Source organism: Bubalus kerabau, chromosome 4 (assembly GCF_029407905.1).
Source record: "Bubalus kerabau isolate K-KA32 ecotype Philippines breed swamp buffalo chromosome 4, PCC_UOA_SB_1v2, whole genome shotgun sequence".
Classification (NCBI taxonomy): domain Eukaryota; kingdom Metazoa; phylum Chordata; class Mammalia; order Artiodactyla; family Bovidae; genus Bubalus; species Bubalus kerabau.
Window position 1 is genome coordinate 164,422,907 of NC_073627.1, and position 17,908 is coordinate 164,440,814.

The 17,908-nt window shown below is 43.7% G+C and overlaps 1 protein-coding gene across 1 annotated transcript in view; it reads right to left on the bottom strand.

The window, feature by feature from the left end:
• The window catches only part of ABCA1 (ATP binding cassette subfamily A member 1), a 157,032-nt gene that overhangs the window by 115,446 nt on the left and 23,678 nt on the right, over positions 1-17,908 (bottom strand). Inside the window, exons 3-5 of the mRNA XM_055579203.1 lie at positions 11,984-12,077; positions 5,618-5,759; positions 3,865-3,983 (exon numbers count right to left, since the gene is read on the bottom strand). Of these exons, the coding sequence (XP_055435178.1) occupies positions 3,865-3,983; positions 5,618-5,759; positions 11,984-12,077 (355 nt within the window). The remainder of the gene's footprint in view (positions 1-3,864; positions 3,984-5,617; positions 5,760-11,983; positions 12,078-17,908) is intronic.

Here is a 17,908-nt window from a genome sequence, read left to right on the forward strand (position 1 = left end):
CAGCAGAGGTTTAGCTGTATTCCATTCCCGGAATATCCCTCCGGTAGCTATGCAAATTTGGGAAAGTCCCTCCCCCACCCCTGGCTGGATCACAGTCTTTTTTCTAGAATAGAAGTTCCATATGGACAGGGGCCATATTTGTTCTGTACACCTCTATGTCTCAGCACCTAGAACACTGGTTGGAACATACTAGTGTTCAATAAATACTGGCTGAACATTTGATTCAATCAACCCATTTGTCTATAAATGAACTAACGGACATCTAAGGTCTCATCCAACAAGTGGAAATAAAACAATGCCCTAGCCCAGCAAACCATGGGACTAGAAAAAAGTATTTGAGCAGACATCCCCCTATCCACAAATTATCTGTGGATGTTATCAATGGAGTTAGCAGGTGAAGTGAAAAGGAAGAACAAGACAAGTCCTCTAACCAGATCACAGGAGCCTGGTGGCCAGCACAAAGACAACATGGGTTGGTAGGTCTGTAACAGCCTGAATGGCACTGTCCAAAGGGGCTGATAGTCTCCAGTAGACTGATCCAAACCTCCAACGCTGGTCCCACAACCACCAACAACTTGGATGAGAACACAGAGAGCTATTTATCAAATTTCTACATGGCAGGGAACAAGCAGCACTAGTAAATATAATACACGGCAAAAACAGAATCTGAAGCAGTTTGAGTAGGAAGAGATGACATAGGGAATCTAAAAATGTAATTCAGAAAAGAGATAGATATTCTCCCTTTAGGTTCAAAAAGCTAACAGCACAATTCAGAAATGGAGAACAAGTAACTTGCGATACTCTGAATTTAAAAGGCTCTGCAGCTCAGGTTGACTGCACGTGGAGAATGAGTCAACTGTGTGACGTGGATGCCAAAAAGCCTCATGCAATCCAAGGCTACATTACAGAAATATGGTGCTCAGAGCAAGAGAGTGAAAGTCCCTTCCTGCTCTGTGCTGGAAGACTGTTGTAATTTCTGATAAACTTCAAGAAAGACAAAGAAACACTGAAACACAACCAACTGCCTCCTCTGAGAGGCAGAAATCAGGAAGTGGGGGTTGTGGTAGACATTCCAGAAGAGGAATGGAGGACTGTTAGCCTAAAAAGACAACAGATTTCAGGAAGAGAGGGAAAGAAACACAAGAGTTGTCTATAAACACTTCAAGGGAAATAGGTTAGCCTCTTTCTCTGGAAGGTACAGAAGACCAGTGAATATATTCTGATAATTAGAACACCAATATTCTAATATTGGGTATTGTGCCAATACCCAAAATGAGCTGCCGTGGGAGAGGCAGGTCCTTGCCACCTGCCACCCCTGGGGTAGGCAGAGAAAGTTGATGAGGGCAGGACTCCAACCAAAGATCCTTTCCATCTGCAGTGTGACAGCACAAGAGAGCTGAGCCCATCATGCTCTGAGTAGGCTTTCACTGCAGAGAAACAGAGGTCTCCAAGTCAGGATCTACACTGATATACCCCAGCCTTGGACTCACTGAAATGTAGTGCATGCATGTGTGCGTGCTAAGTCACTTCAGTCGTGTCTGATTCTTTGTGACCCTATGGACTATAGCCCTCCAGGCCCCTCCAGGCTCCTCTGTCCAAGGGATTTTCCCGGCAAGAATACTGGAGTGGGTTGCTATGCCCTCTTCCAGTGGATCTTCCTGACCCAAGGATCAAACCCATGTCTCTTACACTCCTGCATTGGCAGGTAGGTTCTTTACCACTAGTGCCACCTGGGAAACCCCTCTGAAATCTAGAGTGTTATTCAAATTAAGCAAAAAGTTACTGATTCCACCTAGGAAGAAGCAACATTTCTCTACATCTCCCTCTGGACTGAGGCTGGGCTCAGTGCTACAAGAGAGCCAAGAAAGGTGGAAGCTGCGGGGCAGAAGTGGCCCCAAGAAGTAGCTGCAGGGCAGACAAGGGTGAGGAGAGATAAGCTGTGACAGGAGACAACCATAATCAGAGATCTCTCTTCAGAGCTGTGGAGAGAAAGTTGTTTGAATGCACGTTTGGCTTCCATTCTCAACCCTGACTCATGTCTCTAGTTTATATGTGTCTTAGGAAGCACCCACCAAGATGAAACTACTCCCCGCCCTCTCCCCCATTCACAGTCCCTTTCTCCAGCCATGCAGTGGAAGGCAGAAGAGCAAGGCCAGGTGCTCAGAAATACATCACTGATGCACAGAAGTAAAATCGGCTCCAGTTTATTGAACATCTACTATGCGCCAGACACTGAGGTTCCCAGTTCACACTGCAAGTTACCTATTATTCATAGCTGAAGAAATTCGGGCTTGGAGAGGTTAAACAGCCTGGCCAAGATAGCACTCCAAAATCATCATAGCTCATATTCATCAAGTGTTTCCTTGGCTCTAGATGCAGTTTTTAAGCAGTTAAATGTTTCAACTCCTCTACTCCTCACAACAATCCTATGAGCTAAAGTTCTCCCACTGGCTCCATTTTACAGCTGAGAAGTGTGGCCCCAAAAAGCCCGAAAGGACTTATTCACAAAGTCACCAAGCTACCAAATAATACACTGTAGCACTCTTTCCTCTGGGTCACACTGCCTCTGCAGGAGAAGAAATAACCCTGACTGTCTCTGGTCCACCAGGCACGGGGCCCCCAGCAGATCAGGAAAGACAAATGCCTTGACTGGTGGTGGTTGTTTCTCTGCGTCCTGTGCTGGGACAGACAGGTGTGCAGGATGGGGACCTACAGGGCAAGGCAATGGCATCCAGATGGCCTGGCTGTGCACCTAGGAGCAGAGCAGCTGCGAGCTCCTCAGAGCTGACCCGGAGCCCAGGCATGGTCACACCTGTTTTTCTTGTGAAATGACACCTCCCGCTCACCACTTCCCATACAGTTTGTCTCCAGGTAAAGCACAGTCCAGCCACCCAAGATAAAGCTCTAATACAAGCCTGGTTTAAACTCTAGCACTTTACACTATTTCTGTTTTCACCAAGTGGACAGCAAACTGGGAGGCCTCTCAGCAAAAGCCAGACCACCTATTCCTCCCAAACACTGAACTAAGAAAAGAGCACTTTCCTGGAGCAGTGGTGGCAGCTGACTGGTGATGGGGTAACTTATCACTCAACACTGTTTAGAACCACCAGTGCATGCAGATGATAAAAAGCGACTGACTCTTAGTCAGCTCCATTACCGCTTTTGAATTCTTTACAGACCACGCAGGCCATCACAACCTGCACCTGGGGGCATGCTCCCACCAACCCTGTCCCCCTGTTGGCCGCTGCCTGGGAGGCTGCTCCATGGTGACTTCTGCAGCCAGCACCTCAGCCGGCAAGCTGCCTGCTCTCAGCCACTTCCTAGATGGCAATAAACTGCCCAGGCCCTCACCAGATCAGAGATAAGGATGTCACTTTTTAGAGAACAGAGGTTCAAATGCTCATTGACTAAATCAAATGACTAGGGGGATGATGAACTGAGTTTTTCTTTTAGAAGTGAATGCTTAACTTTCACTTATCCATATCAAGTTGCAACTTTATCTGCCCTTATATGCACAGAAGCATCCCCTGTCTACACATCCACCCATTCATGGCAACCATATGGCCAACTCCATAAAATGAGGTTGGCAGCAACTTGCACCCCTAACTGTCCGTAAGCCAGGCCAGTGCCATTCCTCTCTAGGGGGTTTCTTTTATGTCCCCAGAGGAGGCCAGGGCACTCATAATCTCTGTATTTTCTTCTCAAATACATCCTGCAGAGAGGCCTTACAGCCTAGCCACTGAGGAGGAAAACCCCACAGGGAAGAGCTAAAAGGAACAAGTGCCAGGACACGTCAGCTGCTGTCTCTCCCTGGTGCAGGTTCATTTCCAATTATGATCCGATTCACAGACGGTTTTTGCTTACGTGAGCTGAAACGCTCGATCTGGTACAACGTCTTCAAAACTTTGCGTATGTCCTTCATGCTGGTGTCTCTGTGGCTGTACAAGAGAAGCCGCCGAGCGTCTGAGAACAGGCGAGACACACTGCAGGGGGAGCAAGAAAAGCAGAAACATCCTGGTTAGACCAGCTGTCTCTTCAGTTTGAACAAAGTACCTGCCAGGAACACCCAGCTTGGCTGCAGGGACCCTGCAGGCCACCCCTGACCCACTCCAGCTGCCCCCTCACCCAGCCTCTGAGATGCTATGCTCCCACCCACCCATCCACCCACCCACCCTGCCCCAAACACTCATCCTCATGTATCCGCACAACCAAACTTTACCAGCCTTCAAGGCCCAGTCCGCATGCTGCCTCTGCAGCAAGCACTCCCTCACATGCACAGGCGTGCACACACACACACACACACAGGCCCCCAGGACCAACTTATCCACGAAACACAGCAGACACAGTGCCTAAGGCCCAGGATACACTTAGGGGTCCACAACATTTTTAAATTTCTTTTAAAATCAGGAAAAAATTTCTGAATGAATGCATATCATTAATTTAGCCCGGAATATACTCATCTTTATATACCCAACACAGTTAAAAAATAAAATTTTTAATGCTGTTTCACGGAAAAAGGGGCTCATGAAAGTCACGAAGCCTAAGGCCTATGCACGCTGTGATGGGGCCCTGCCTGCCTGGTGCAGTCTCCTCAGAACTGTCCTGCTGCGTCTCCTGCGGCCTTTAGTCCTTTCTAACTCCTGCCATGGTTCTGTGTCTTCCAAGAATCTTCAATGGCTCATTTGGCAAACACTTATTCAGCCCTACCTATGTCTGTTGTTGAAACCATGAGCCAGGAATACAAAAGTGATGAAAGATGCCCTTCAGGGAGCTTACACCCAGGGCCAAGAAAGACCTGTAGACAGAAGGACGGACACTGCAGTGTGACAGGGCACCCATGAAGAAAGAAAGGAGATCCGAGAGCAGAAAGGACCAAGCTCCCCTAGCCTTGGCTGTGAGCTCCCTGAGGACAGGCCACATCCTCTGCACACCTCTATATCCCAACTTCTGGACCAGCTGTCTCCCACACACAATAAACGTTTGCTAAATAAGTGTTTGCTCACTAATGATTGAGGCTGACGTGCGTGTCTCCCTTCTCTACTTACCTGCCAGGGTTTTTTTTTTCTTTTTTTTTAATTAATTTATTTTTTTATTGAAGGATAATTGCTTTACAGAATTTTGCTGTTTTCTGTCAAACCTCAACATGAATCAACCATAAGTATACATATATCCCCTCCCTTTTGAAGCTCCCTCCCATCTCCCTCCCCACCCCACCCCTCCAGGTTGATACAGAGCTCCTGTTCAAGTTTCCTGAACCATACAGCAAATTCCCATTGGCTAACTATTTTACATATGGTAATGTAAGCTTCCATGTTACTCTTTCCTTACATCTCACCCTCTCCTCCCCTCTCCCTACCTCTCTACCTGCCAGTTTTTTAAGGAAAGGCCCCCAACCACAGAACTGTCAGCTATATAAAAAATGTACCAAAATGAGCTTACAAGGTTTTAAATTTTGGCAGCAATTCTCCCTGGTCTCATTCTTTGGACTTTATCACACAAACCTTCACAAAAGCAGCTTCACTCAAACCCAACCATTTAAAATTCCCCAGAGTCTGAGAAAGGAAAGAAGAAGTATTAACTGACAAGTTTGGGAAAGAAAACCTGATCCGGTACTTACATGGACTTGTTAAAGTTTCCAACAATTCCCGGAGCCTCACCAGGAGTTGGATAACGGAAACAGGGGTTATTGGCATTACAGATAATCCCCTGAACCCAAGGAAGTGTTCCTGCAGAGGGCATGGCTTTGTTTGGAAAGTGGCCTGTTGAAATTGAGGAAGAGAAAAACACAAGGAGAAACATTAATGCTTTGAAGGATTTGGGATTTGATAGCAATCTTTTTCTCTTTTGGTTCCACCCAAACATTGTTCCATCCCAAACTTGTCCCATTCTCTGAATCCCAGAAATCTGCCACCATCGACTGATCATAAGCTGGAAATGTGGCATCAGATAGCAGTTCCTAATCTACCTGACATCATCTGTAGGGTTGGATTAATGACACCAGCTTTGGGGAAGTGACCAGATCATACACAGAAGGTGCCTGGAGGGCAACAAGTATGAGATCCTCATCCCTTCACCTTTTGCCACCCACTTCACCCTTTCGAGACACAGAGAGGCCCTGGTGATGACTTAATCCTCTTCCTTCATATTTGAAAGAAGAAACCATGGTGAGAAAAAGTGGCTGATGAAGAACACTCAGGGACTCAGTGGGCAGGACCAGGGGTAGAACCCATGCTTCTGTGATCTCAGTCATGTTCCTTCCCTTACACCTGTGGCCTCCTTTAAAACTCAATATTAAAAAACAAAAAACCTAAGATCATGGCATCCAGTCCCATCACTTTATGGCAAATAGAAGGGGAAACAATGGAAGCAGTGACAGATTTTATTTTCTTGGGCTCCAAAATCACTGTGGATGGTGACTGCAGCCATGAAATTAAAAGATGCTTGCTCCTTGGAAGAAAAGCTATGACAAACCTAGACATTATATTAGAAAGTAGAGACATCATTTTGCTGACAAAGGTCCATATAGTCAGAGCTATGGTTTTCCCAATAATCATGGATGTGAGAGCTGGACCATAAAGAAGGCTGAGCGCCAAAGAATTGATGCTTTCAAACTGTGGTGCTGGAGAAGACTCCTAAGAGTCCCCTGGACAGCAAGGAGATCAAACCAGTCAATCCTAAAGGAAATCAACCCTGAATATTCATTGGAAGGACTGATGCTGAAGTTGAAGCTCTAATACTCTGACCACCTGATGCAAAGAGCTGACTCATTGCAAAAGACCCTGATCCTGGGAAAGATTGAGGGCAGGAGGAGAAGGAGCAACAGAGGATGAGATGGTTGGATGGCATCACCGACTTAATGGACATGAATTTGAGTAAACTCCGGGAGACAGTGAAGGACAGAGGAGCCTGGTGTGCTGCAATCCATGGAGTCACAACGAGTGGGACATGACTTAGCAACTGAACAACTCCCTTATCTGTTGGCTCTTCTCAACACTCCCATTACTGTCCCCTGTGGACCTCTGTTCACCTTCTCCACTAGTTCCCAAGCTCCTCAAAGGCACTCGATGAAGGTGCTGACTTAGGATCAAATGTCATCTGTGAAGCTACATTAGTTGCTGTTGCTGCTTCTCTATCCACCAAAACAACAAGCCCCCTCTTGCAGGCCATCTCCTCTCTTTCCTTTCCCTTCACTACAGAGGAGCTTCTTACAAACAGCAGGACTGCATGTACAGGGACTGGTGAGAGGCATCAAAATACAGTTTGGTTCATGGACATGAGCCATGGAGCTGCTTAAGCAGATCAAGATAAATGTGCTCTGGAACCTGGGTCTCTTAACTTGAGACCAAGCATGTGTGGATTCCTGTGACAGAAAGGCCGAGGCTCCAGCACTCATCATATTCTCAGGATAACCTGTGACCCCCAAAGAGTTGACAATCATTAAGAACCAAGGCTGTAGGTGGTGAAGAGCCATAGAGCTTCACAGGGTTTAGGGTTAGACCAACAGTCTCTGCAACTTGCTAAATAGTGACTTTGGTCAAGTCAGTGACCCCTTAAAGCCTCAATTTCTTCATCTATAAAATGATGATAACAATAGAATCCATTTCACAGAGCCATAGTAAGTATTACATGAGTTTTTATAGGCAAAGTATGAGTCCCTGGCACAGGGTAAGGATCAGCGAATGGGCCCATTAGAGTTACTGCAGCGCTTGGTGGCCAGCCTACAACAGTACTTCCTCAGCTCCTGCCCAGCTAGGAGCACTCCTTCCATCTCACAGCCCCCACCTCCCTCTAAGGCATAAACCCATTTTTTTCAGTTTACATTTCCATGCAAATGGGCTAACAGAGTCTCCCCAGAAGTTCACCCATAGCCAGAACTTTCGACATTTTGCATTTCAATACTGGGGTCCTTTTATCTGTCTTTTTCTTCTGTCCACATACCAACCAGAGAAGCAACATCCAAAACAAGGATGAAACAAGATCTGGTCCTCTGCAGGGACTCTGGCCTCTTGAGCATTTACTCAGTTAATCCCCTTATCTCCCTGTTAATAGTTCAAGGAAAACCAAACAAGGTCCCTTGCCTAAGTCAGCGGCTCCTCATTCAGGGGAGATTTATGTAACCCAACCAAATACTCGAAGGACCAAGGGATTGTCCCCTTTTAACCTCCAGGAAATGCTGGCACCAAAGCCAGGGTGGTGCTGGTCCAGCACACTGACAAGGTGCTTCAGCCCACAGCCCAGTGAGTGGGCACACCCTTCCCCATGTGCCATGTCCCATCTGATTTCCAGACAAAACCAGGATGAGGATTTGGCATCAGGTACACAGGATGATGGACTCTCATGATCCAGGGAAGTGATGAGGATCTTCATGGGTCTGGGTCAAACTGGGAAAGATTAATGGGGAAGAATTACATACCAACCTCTTGCTCCCAGAGACAAGACACCTCTGCAAGTATCAGCTTAGCTCTCTGCCCTTCCAGCCAGGTCCCTAGAAAGTGCTGAGAACAGGAAGTAAAGCTGCAAGAACTGCATTGATGGAGGGCAAAAGTCTTATCCCAATAAACTGTGGAAAATTCTGAAAGAGATGGGAATACCAGACCACCTGACCTGCCTCTTGAGAAACCTATATGCAGGTCAGGAAGTAACAGTTAGAACTGGACATGGAACAACAGACTGGTTCCAAATAGGAAAAGGAGTACGTCAAGGCTGTATATTGTCATCCTGCTTATTTAACTTCTATGCAGAGTACATCATGAGAAACACTGGACTGGAAGAAGCACAAGCTGGAATCAAAATGTCAATAACCTCAGATATGCAGATGACACGACCCTTATGGCAGAAAGTGAAGAGGAACTAAAAAGCCTCTTGATGACGGTGAAAGAGGAGAGTGAGAAAGTTGGCTTAAAGCTCAACATTCAGAAAATGAAGATCATGGCATCTGGTCCCATCACTTCATGGGAAATACATGGGGAAACAGTGGAAACAGTGTCAGACTTTATTTTTTGGGGCTCCAAAATCACTGCAGATGGTGACTGCAGCCATGAAATTAAAAGACGCTTGCTCCTTGGAAGGAAAGTTATGACCAACCTAGATAGCATATTCAAAAGCAGAGACATGACTTTGCCAACAAAGGTCCGTCTAGTCAAGGCTATGGTTTTTCCTGTGGTCATGTATGGATGTGAGAGTTGGACTATGAAGAAAGTTGAGCACCGAAGAATTAATGCTTTTGAACTGTGGTGTTGGAGAAGACTCTTGAGACTCCCTTGGACTGCAAGGAGATCCAACCAGTCCATTCTAAAAGAGATTGGCCCTGGGTGTTCTTTGGAAGGAATGATGCTGAAGCTGAAACTCCAGTACTTTGGCCACCTCATGTGAAGAGTTGACTCATTGGAAAAGACTCTGATGCTGGGAGGGACTGGGGACAGGAGGAGAAGGGGACGACAGAGGATGAGATGGTTGGATGGCATCACCGACTCGATGGATGTGAGTTTGAGTGAACTCTGGGAGATGGTGATGCACAGGGAGGCCTGGCGTGCTGCGATTCATGGGGTTGCAAAGAGTTGGACACAACTGAGCGACTGAACTGAACTGAACTGAACTGAACTGAAAAGTCTTATCTTAGGTATAGGAATTTCACAACATTTCTGAGAATCGATGGTCTGGATTCAAAGAGATCTGCGTCAAAATTCAACAACTTGCCCAAGATCACAACTTCAGCAAGTGGCAGAGCCAGGAAGTGGGATCCAAACAAATCCCAACTTTTCTGATTCTAAACTCTGTGTGATTTCCACTACACTGCCTTCCTCGCTTGTGATAATTCCAGAGAGAGACTAGACTAACAGATGAAAAAGCTGAGTTTTCCCTAAAATGGTTACATCAGCAGGGCTTAGGGTAACATTTATATAAAATCAAATATGCATTTGCTCATCAACCTTTGAGGTTCCAAACAAAAAAGCAGAATTACCTCCCAGGCCCATAAATAGAGTGTATATTTCATTGTATGTGCTTTTCCTTTTTGGTAAAATCAGAAAATCACATCTGGTAGAATGTTTTCAGGTGTTTGTTTTTTTTTAACTTGAATATGTATAATGTGTACTAGCAAATTAGCAGATGAATAACTGTGAGTATGTGCCCTGAAAGACATGGGATCAGATTAGGAACACAATTCAAATGTGACCCCAGCTCCACCACTTCCCTGAAGAACTGTATCCTGTACACCTATGGGGCTGGTTCTTTACCAGCTAAGCTACTAGAGAAGCTGCTTGCTCCTTGGAAGAAAAGCTATGACCAACCTAGACAGAATAATAAAAAGCAGAGATATTACTTTGCTGACAAAGGTCCATCTATTCAAAGCTATGGTTTTCCAGTAGTCATGTATGGATGTGAGACCATAAAGAATGCTGAGCACCAAAGAATTGATGCTTTTGAACTGTGGCATTAGAGAAGACTCTCGAGAGTCCCTTGGACTTCAAGGAGATCAAACCAATCTATCCTAAAGAAAATCAGTCCTGAATATTCATAGGAAGGACTGATCCTGAGGCTGAAGCTCCAATACTTTGGCTACCTGATGTGAAGAACTGATTCATTGGAAAAGACCCTGATGCTGGGAAAGATTGAAGGCGGGAGGAGAAGAGGATGACAGAGGATGAGATTGTTGGATGGCATCACCGACTCGATGGACATGAGTTTGAGCAAGCTCTGGGAGTTGGTGATGGACAGGGAAGCCTGGAGAGCTGCAGTCTATGAGGTCACAAAAAGTTGGACACGACTGAGAGACTGAACTGAACTGAACTGATGGGGCTGATGGGCTGTGGATGGAGCTGGATAATGACAGGAAAAGTCACTGGGGCCATGGAATAAAGGTCCCAGCTAAACTCCCCCACAAATGCTGATCTTTCAGAGTGGGGCATTTTTGCAGTGTTAATCCATCTAGCAAGCTCAACCAGGAGAGAAAGATTGAGACTGTGGGATAACACTCACAACCACCATGAAAAAATAAAATGAAAGTGTTAGTCGCTTCTTTGCAACCCCATGGACTGTAGCCTACCAGGCTCCACTGTTCATGGAATTCTCTAGGCAAGAATACTGGAGTGGGTAACCATTCCCTTCTGGGAATCTTCCCGACCCAGGGATGAACCCAGGTCTCCTGTGTTGCAGGCAGATTCCTTACTGTCTGAGCCACCAGGGAAGCCCCACAACAAACATATGGGGTAAGCATTATTCCCCTTTTATAAAAAGAACTTACGTCACTTGCCCAAGGTGACCTGTGTTGAAGCCAAGAGTCAAACCAGGTAACCTGACATCTAGAGCATGTGTTCTTAGCCACTATTGTATTCTCTATGCTCATTGAAAAGGCCGTCATCCAAACATATAATTGGGAGTCAGATGACCTGAGTTTTATTGCATCACTGTCACTTAATAGATATACCTCAGGCAAGCCCCTGAACTTTTCTGAGTTCCTAGTTACTTATTAAGAAATTAAAGCAAATGATCACAATGATAAAGTCCATTATATGAGGTTGTTATGAGAATCAAATGGAATAATATTAGTCGATCTGAGATATTCTACACAAATGCTGCTTAAAATTATGGGTCCCATGATTTACAACTGTGTGATAAAAACATAATGTATGTGAAAAAGCCTGGCAGGGACCAGATGACAGTGATGTTAAGGTATTGCCTTAGGGAGCTTTTTTAATCACCCCTCTCTGAGCTATCAGTAAGACTATTTTATTTTCATGATTGAAAATGTATGAAACAGATGTCGGCTATTATTATAACTACTATTATCACCATTCACTAGGGCTGAAAATGGTTTCCTGAGTTGATGGCTTATCAAATAATCGGAAGCCTAGCTGTTCTGTTCCAAACCATTTTCCGTGTTTCCTAAAGATAGAGTTATGGGAAAGGTCACATTTAGTCCCTGCCCTTTGCCTGAATTTCAGTTGCCAGTGGTAAGCCTCAGGCGGGATGCTCAGATACTCACATTCATGTTGTTCATAGGGTGGATAGCTCAGCCGCACGGAGATCAGAATCAGGAAGATGAATAGAGGCCAGGCCACTTCAAGAAACAGCTGACACTGAGTAGGAAACAAGACAAAGCACTGTGAATTAAACAAACATGGATGCCGAACACTATTGAGCATTGGGAAATCCATGAAAAGATTAATTAAACAATGAACCTACTTATCCGGCCTCTCTTACCACACTCTAAGCTTTAATGATATTGAACTGTTTATAGTTCTCACCTAATACACCTTACTATTATTCCATACCTCTGTGTTTTCCCTAAGAAAGGGAAGATGCCTCCCATCCTGCTTCATCTGGCTCACTTCCACTCACCCTTCAAGACTCAACCAGGCACAATTTCCTTTACTAAAATCTCAGGCAGAGCGGGAAGCCCTTCTGCTGTGCTCCCAGAGTAACCCATGAATCCTCCTCCCATAACAGTTTCCCTGAGCCCCTGAAATCGTGTTTTTGTTACTGGCTTCCTCACTACAATATGAGCACCCTGAAAGCCAGCACTGGATCAACTCATCTTTGCACCTCCACAGCCTTAGCACAGTGTCAGGTATGTTATGACCATTTGGTGAAAGAAGACTTTGCAAACTGCTGTGCTAAATACACACCAGCTCAGCTCTAAAGGAACAAATGAAGTTGCCCCCTGTGGGGCTGAGAAGAAGGCTCCAAAGGACAATGGAAAGTCACACTCAGTTCCATGTTGACCTGTGTGCCATCAGGGCTGGAAATATCTGGGAAGAGTGCAAAGTCCTTCCCCATCCGTCAAAATCCAGTCACCATCTTCTCCAATGGGTTAGATGACCACTGAACGTAAGTAAGTGTTATTCACCGGTTAAAGCAGTGGGGTTTCTCTAAAGGAAATCTGCTTCAGTGAGCTACCAGGGATAAATAAGCACAGGGACAGGATAGAAATCATGAGACATAATCTAACTGAACCTGTGGTGTTCAGACAACTAGTTCCACTGTTGAAGCCTCACTTCTATCATTCCTTTCAGCTCTAGACTCCGATGTTCTAATTAGGAAGAACACCAAAAGCCCAGGAGAGTCTCAGGCCCTTGTGGGTGAGGGTAACTACAACTATGTCTTCAGAGACATAAAGCCAAGAGAACACAGATATGAAATCTTTCCTTTTATTTAAATAGATTTTTTTTTGATCCCCAAGTCCATATATTTTTATTGTGGAAAATTTGAAATTAAAAAAATACAGAAAAGTAGACAAAAATAAATATAAATCACTGTTAATCCTACTTCCTGGAGATAATCCCTAGTAAATTAAGCTAATAATGGTTCTCCATTAATATTTCTGTCTTTCTTTTCTATTCATACATAAATAATATTTTTTCTCTATAAAATTAAGATTATACAGCATATATAATCTTGTATTTTGCTTTTTCATTGAATATCATACTGGGAGTGTTCCCCATGACATAAAATATTCTCTTAAAATATAGATTTTAATGGTCACTTGATACTCCACACTATGAATAGATCATAATTAATTTAACCTTGCTTCAGCTTGGTTTCATCTTTTGTTTATTTGTTGTTGGATTTCTGGTATTTTAGATTCCAAAGACCTTTGATATGGTTATACATTAAATTCTTTTTTAAATCTTCTTTATAGAAGGAAATACATGGATGAGAGCAGTGGATGTCCTAGGATGGTAAGAACATGCATGGGTGATTTTTTTTAAAAACACTTTCCTGTGTTTTCTAAATTTTCCATAATGAGCATGTATTACTTTTTTTGTAGAACAAAAAACACAGCTACCATATAACTATGAAGAATAATTTGCTCTAGATAGCACATCAGGAAAAAACAGACACATAGGTCCTTCTTTGGAAGAAAGCATGCTATCTATGGGATTTCCAAGACCAAAGATGGGCTGGTCTTGCTAAGTATTTCTGTAAATAATCCCAAAGAAGCAACACTCAGTGTTGCTTTCAAATGACATTCTACCAATGAGCTGCAGGTCCCTTCTCCAGCTCCCCAGGTACCCTGAGCCTCTATCAGCACTTGGCACAGCAGGAGTTTCTCCCCTAGTGTCACCTTCTTCTCTCTAAGCCTGCCTCAAGATAAGGGCTTTAAAATGTATGTTGAGTGAGAGAATGAACTGAAGTTTACAAAACAATAAGGCTGGAAATGTAAGTCAGTTGAGCCCTTTAGGAAAGCAACTTAGCCATAGGTATTCAAAAGATATGTTTATCCCCTTTGACCAAAGAATATTCCTAGAAATTCATCCCACAGAACTAAGTTTAAAATGTCAAAAAGCTACATATATTTAGTTATTCGTTCATTTAGACAGTATAATTGGAAAATATTGGAAACAATTGCACAGCAATAGGGAAATGATTAAATTATGGCACATCTACTTAACCTTATACAGTTATTACAACAATGTTTATGAAACACAGATACTATTAACCATATAACAGTAAGTGAACGAAGCAGAACACAAAATTGTATGCATTCCAAGCTTACAGCTAAATAAAATCACTTACAAATATTAACAAAAGGGAGTACAAGTTTTAAAAAGCAGTTTAACTGTGAATAAATTCAGAAAAGAACTCCAAAAAGTAAAACCAAAATTAAATAAAGAGTATGAGTAAGATAGTCATCAACCTAGAAGCTCTGAAACTGCCATGCACACTTTGGGGATAAATAGTAGCTACCACTTATTTAGAGTCCAGTATGTAACAAGCACCTTATAAATGGATTATTTCATTTAATCCTGCAAACAACCCTGAGAAGCATAATCATCTCCACTTTATATGTGACAAAACTAAAGCTCAAGGAAGGGTAAGTCACAGAGACAGTCAGTGGCAGGGTTGAGAGGAACAGCTAGTTTTGCCCAACTTTGGAAACCAGTGGCTCAGCTGAGAAATAACCCCACTAAGTCATGATCAAAGCATATCAACAGGTTCCACAAAGGTAAAATGAGCTCATGGCCTACAGATTTATAATAGTGACAGTCAATATTGAGCACCTACTCTGTACAGGGGATTTTATATACACCTCGTCTCTAATATTTAATTTTCACAATAACTCTGTGAGGTAGCTGGTATCATTAGATTGGGGCAGGTTCTGAGCCATAGCCTGGTAAGAGAGCACACGCGAGTTTGAACCCAGATCTACTGACTCCTACATGCTTTTGCACCCCTCATGCTGCCTCTCATAGAGCTATGTTTGGGACATATACCTTTCAAGACAGCCACTTAAAAGGAGTCCGGTGTTCACCAGCCCTCCTAGGCACTGATCTGACTCACTGAATCAAGTCTTAGGTTCCTGGACATCTCTGCAGTCCCACATCTAGAACACTGCAGGGGAACCGATGCTCAAAATATGTTGATTGACCGGGACAAAAAAAAAAAAAAAAAAAGTGGATCTTTCCCATGGTACTGACAGCAAAGAGTACAAAGTATATCTTGCAAATCATTCCCAGCAACTGGGTGTAAGCAGATTAGGCAAAGAGGTAAGAACGAGACCGACAATAATGATAGCTAATACTTAAATAGGTCTAACAATGATGCATCAGTGCAGGGCTTCCCAGGTGGTGCTAGCGGTGAAGAACCTGCTTGCCAATGCAAGAGATGTTAAGAAAGGTGGGTTCGATACCTGGGTTGGGAAAATCCCCTGGAGCAGGGCATGGCAACCCACTCCAGTATTCTTCTCTGGAGAATCCCATGGACAGAGGAGCCTGGCGGGCTACTGTCCATAAGGTCACAAAGAGTCAGAGACAACTGAAGTGACTTAGAATTCATGCATCAGTGTTCTCAGTGCTTTACATATATAAACTCAGTTAATCATCAAACAACCCTGTTAATACTATCATAAATCCCATTTCACAGATGAGGTTCAAGGAGTTAATAAATGTGGATACAAATTCGGTAAATAGTGCCAGAATTCAAAACCAGTCCAGCTCAAGGGTGTTTTAAACCACTATGCACCCCAATCTCCTTATCCCCTGCCCCATTACCAGAGTATCTAGATTTTTGATCCTTATAAGCCTTACTGAGCTGAGACAGTAACATGTATTAATGAAGAGACTGTCTCCAAGAGACACTCAAACCAGAGAACTAATAAAAGACACAGTTCTACCCATGCGCTTTTACTCTGAACTTCTAAAATGATTTCTGTCACTGAACACAGAATTTGCCTTCTAAACTCAGGGAGATGTTCCAGGTTTTTCTTTACCAATAGCTTCCCTCTTGAAACTTAATTTGACTTCTGGTTCCACATATGGAATGCCATTTTGGTTGCACTTATTATCAAAATCAGATTTCATCCCCCATCTCTAAACAGCATTTTTACTTCAAGTAGGCCTTCATAAATAGCTTGGAAATAAGACAGATACTTTATGGTTTAGTTCAGTTCAGTTCAATCATTCAGTCGTGTCCGACTCTTTGCGACCCCGTGGACTGCAGCACACCAGGCTTCTGCAACTCCCAGAGCTTACTCAAACATGTCTGTTGAGTCGGTGATACCATCCAACCATCTCATCCTCTGTCATCCCCTTCTCCTCCTGCCCTCAATCTTTCCCAGCATCAGGGTCTTTTCAAATGAGTCAGTGCTTTGCATCAGGTGGCCAAAGTATTGGAGTTTCAGCTTCAGCATCAGTCCATCCAGTGAATATTCAAGACTGATTTCCTCTAGGATTGACTGGTTGAATCTCCTTGCTGTCCAATGGACTCAAGCATCTTCTCCAATGCCACAGTTCAAAAGCATCAATTCTTCAGCATTCAGCTTTCTTTATAGTCCAACTCTCACATCCACACATGACTACCGGAAAAACCATAGCTTTGACTAGACCTTTGTTGGCAAAGTAATGTCTCTGCTTTTGAATATGTTTTCTAGGTTAGTCATAGCTTTTCTTCCAAGGAGCAAGCATCTTTTAATTTCATGGCTGCAGTCACCATCTGCAGGGATTTTGGAGCCCAAGAAAATAAAGTCTGTCACTGTATCCATTGTTTCCCCATCTATTTCCCATGAAGTGTTGGGACCAGATGCCATGATCTTAGTTTTCTGAATGTTGAATTTTAAGCCAACTTTTTCACTCTCCTCTTGCACTTTCATCAAGAGGCTTTTCAGTTTCTCCTTCACTTTCTGCCATAAGGGTGGTGTCATCTGCATATCTGAGGTTATTGATATTTCTCCCGGCAATCTTGATTCCAGCTTGTGCTTCTTCCAGCCCAGCGTTTCTCATGATGTACTCTGCATATAAGCTAAATAAGCAGGGTAACAATATACAGCCTTGACATACTCCTTTCTTGATTTGGAGCCAGTCTGCTATTCCATGTACAGTTCTAACTATTACTTCTTGACCTGCATACAGATTTCTCAAGAGACAGATCAGGTAGTCTGGTATTCCCATCTCTTTCAGAATTTTCCACAGTTTGTTGTGATCCACACAGTCAAAGGCTTTGGCATAGTCAATAAAGCAGATGTTTTTCTGGAACTTTCTTGCTTTTTCAATGATCCAACAGATGTTGGCAATTTGATCTCTGGTTCCTCTGCCTTTTCTTAAATCCAGCTTGAACATCTGGAAGTTCATGGTTCATGTACTGTTGAAGCCTGCCTTGGAGAATTTTTGAGCATTATTTTGCTAGCATATGAAATGAGTACAATTGTGTAGTAGTTTGAGCATTCTTTGGCACTGCCTTTCTTTGGAATTGGAACGAAAACTGACCTTTTCCAGTCCTGTGGCCACTGCTGAGTTTTCCAAATTTGCTGGAATATTGAGTGCAGCTCTTTCATAGCATCATCTTTTAGGATTTGAAATAACTCAGCTGGAATTCCATCACCTCCACTAGCTTTGTTCGTAGTGATGCTTTCTAAGGCCCACATGACTTCACATTCTAGGATGTCTGGCTCTAGGTGAGTGTTCACACCATC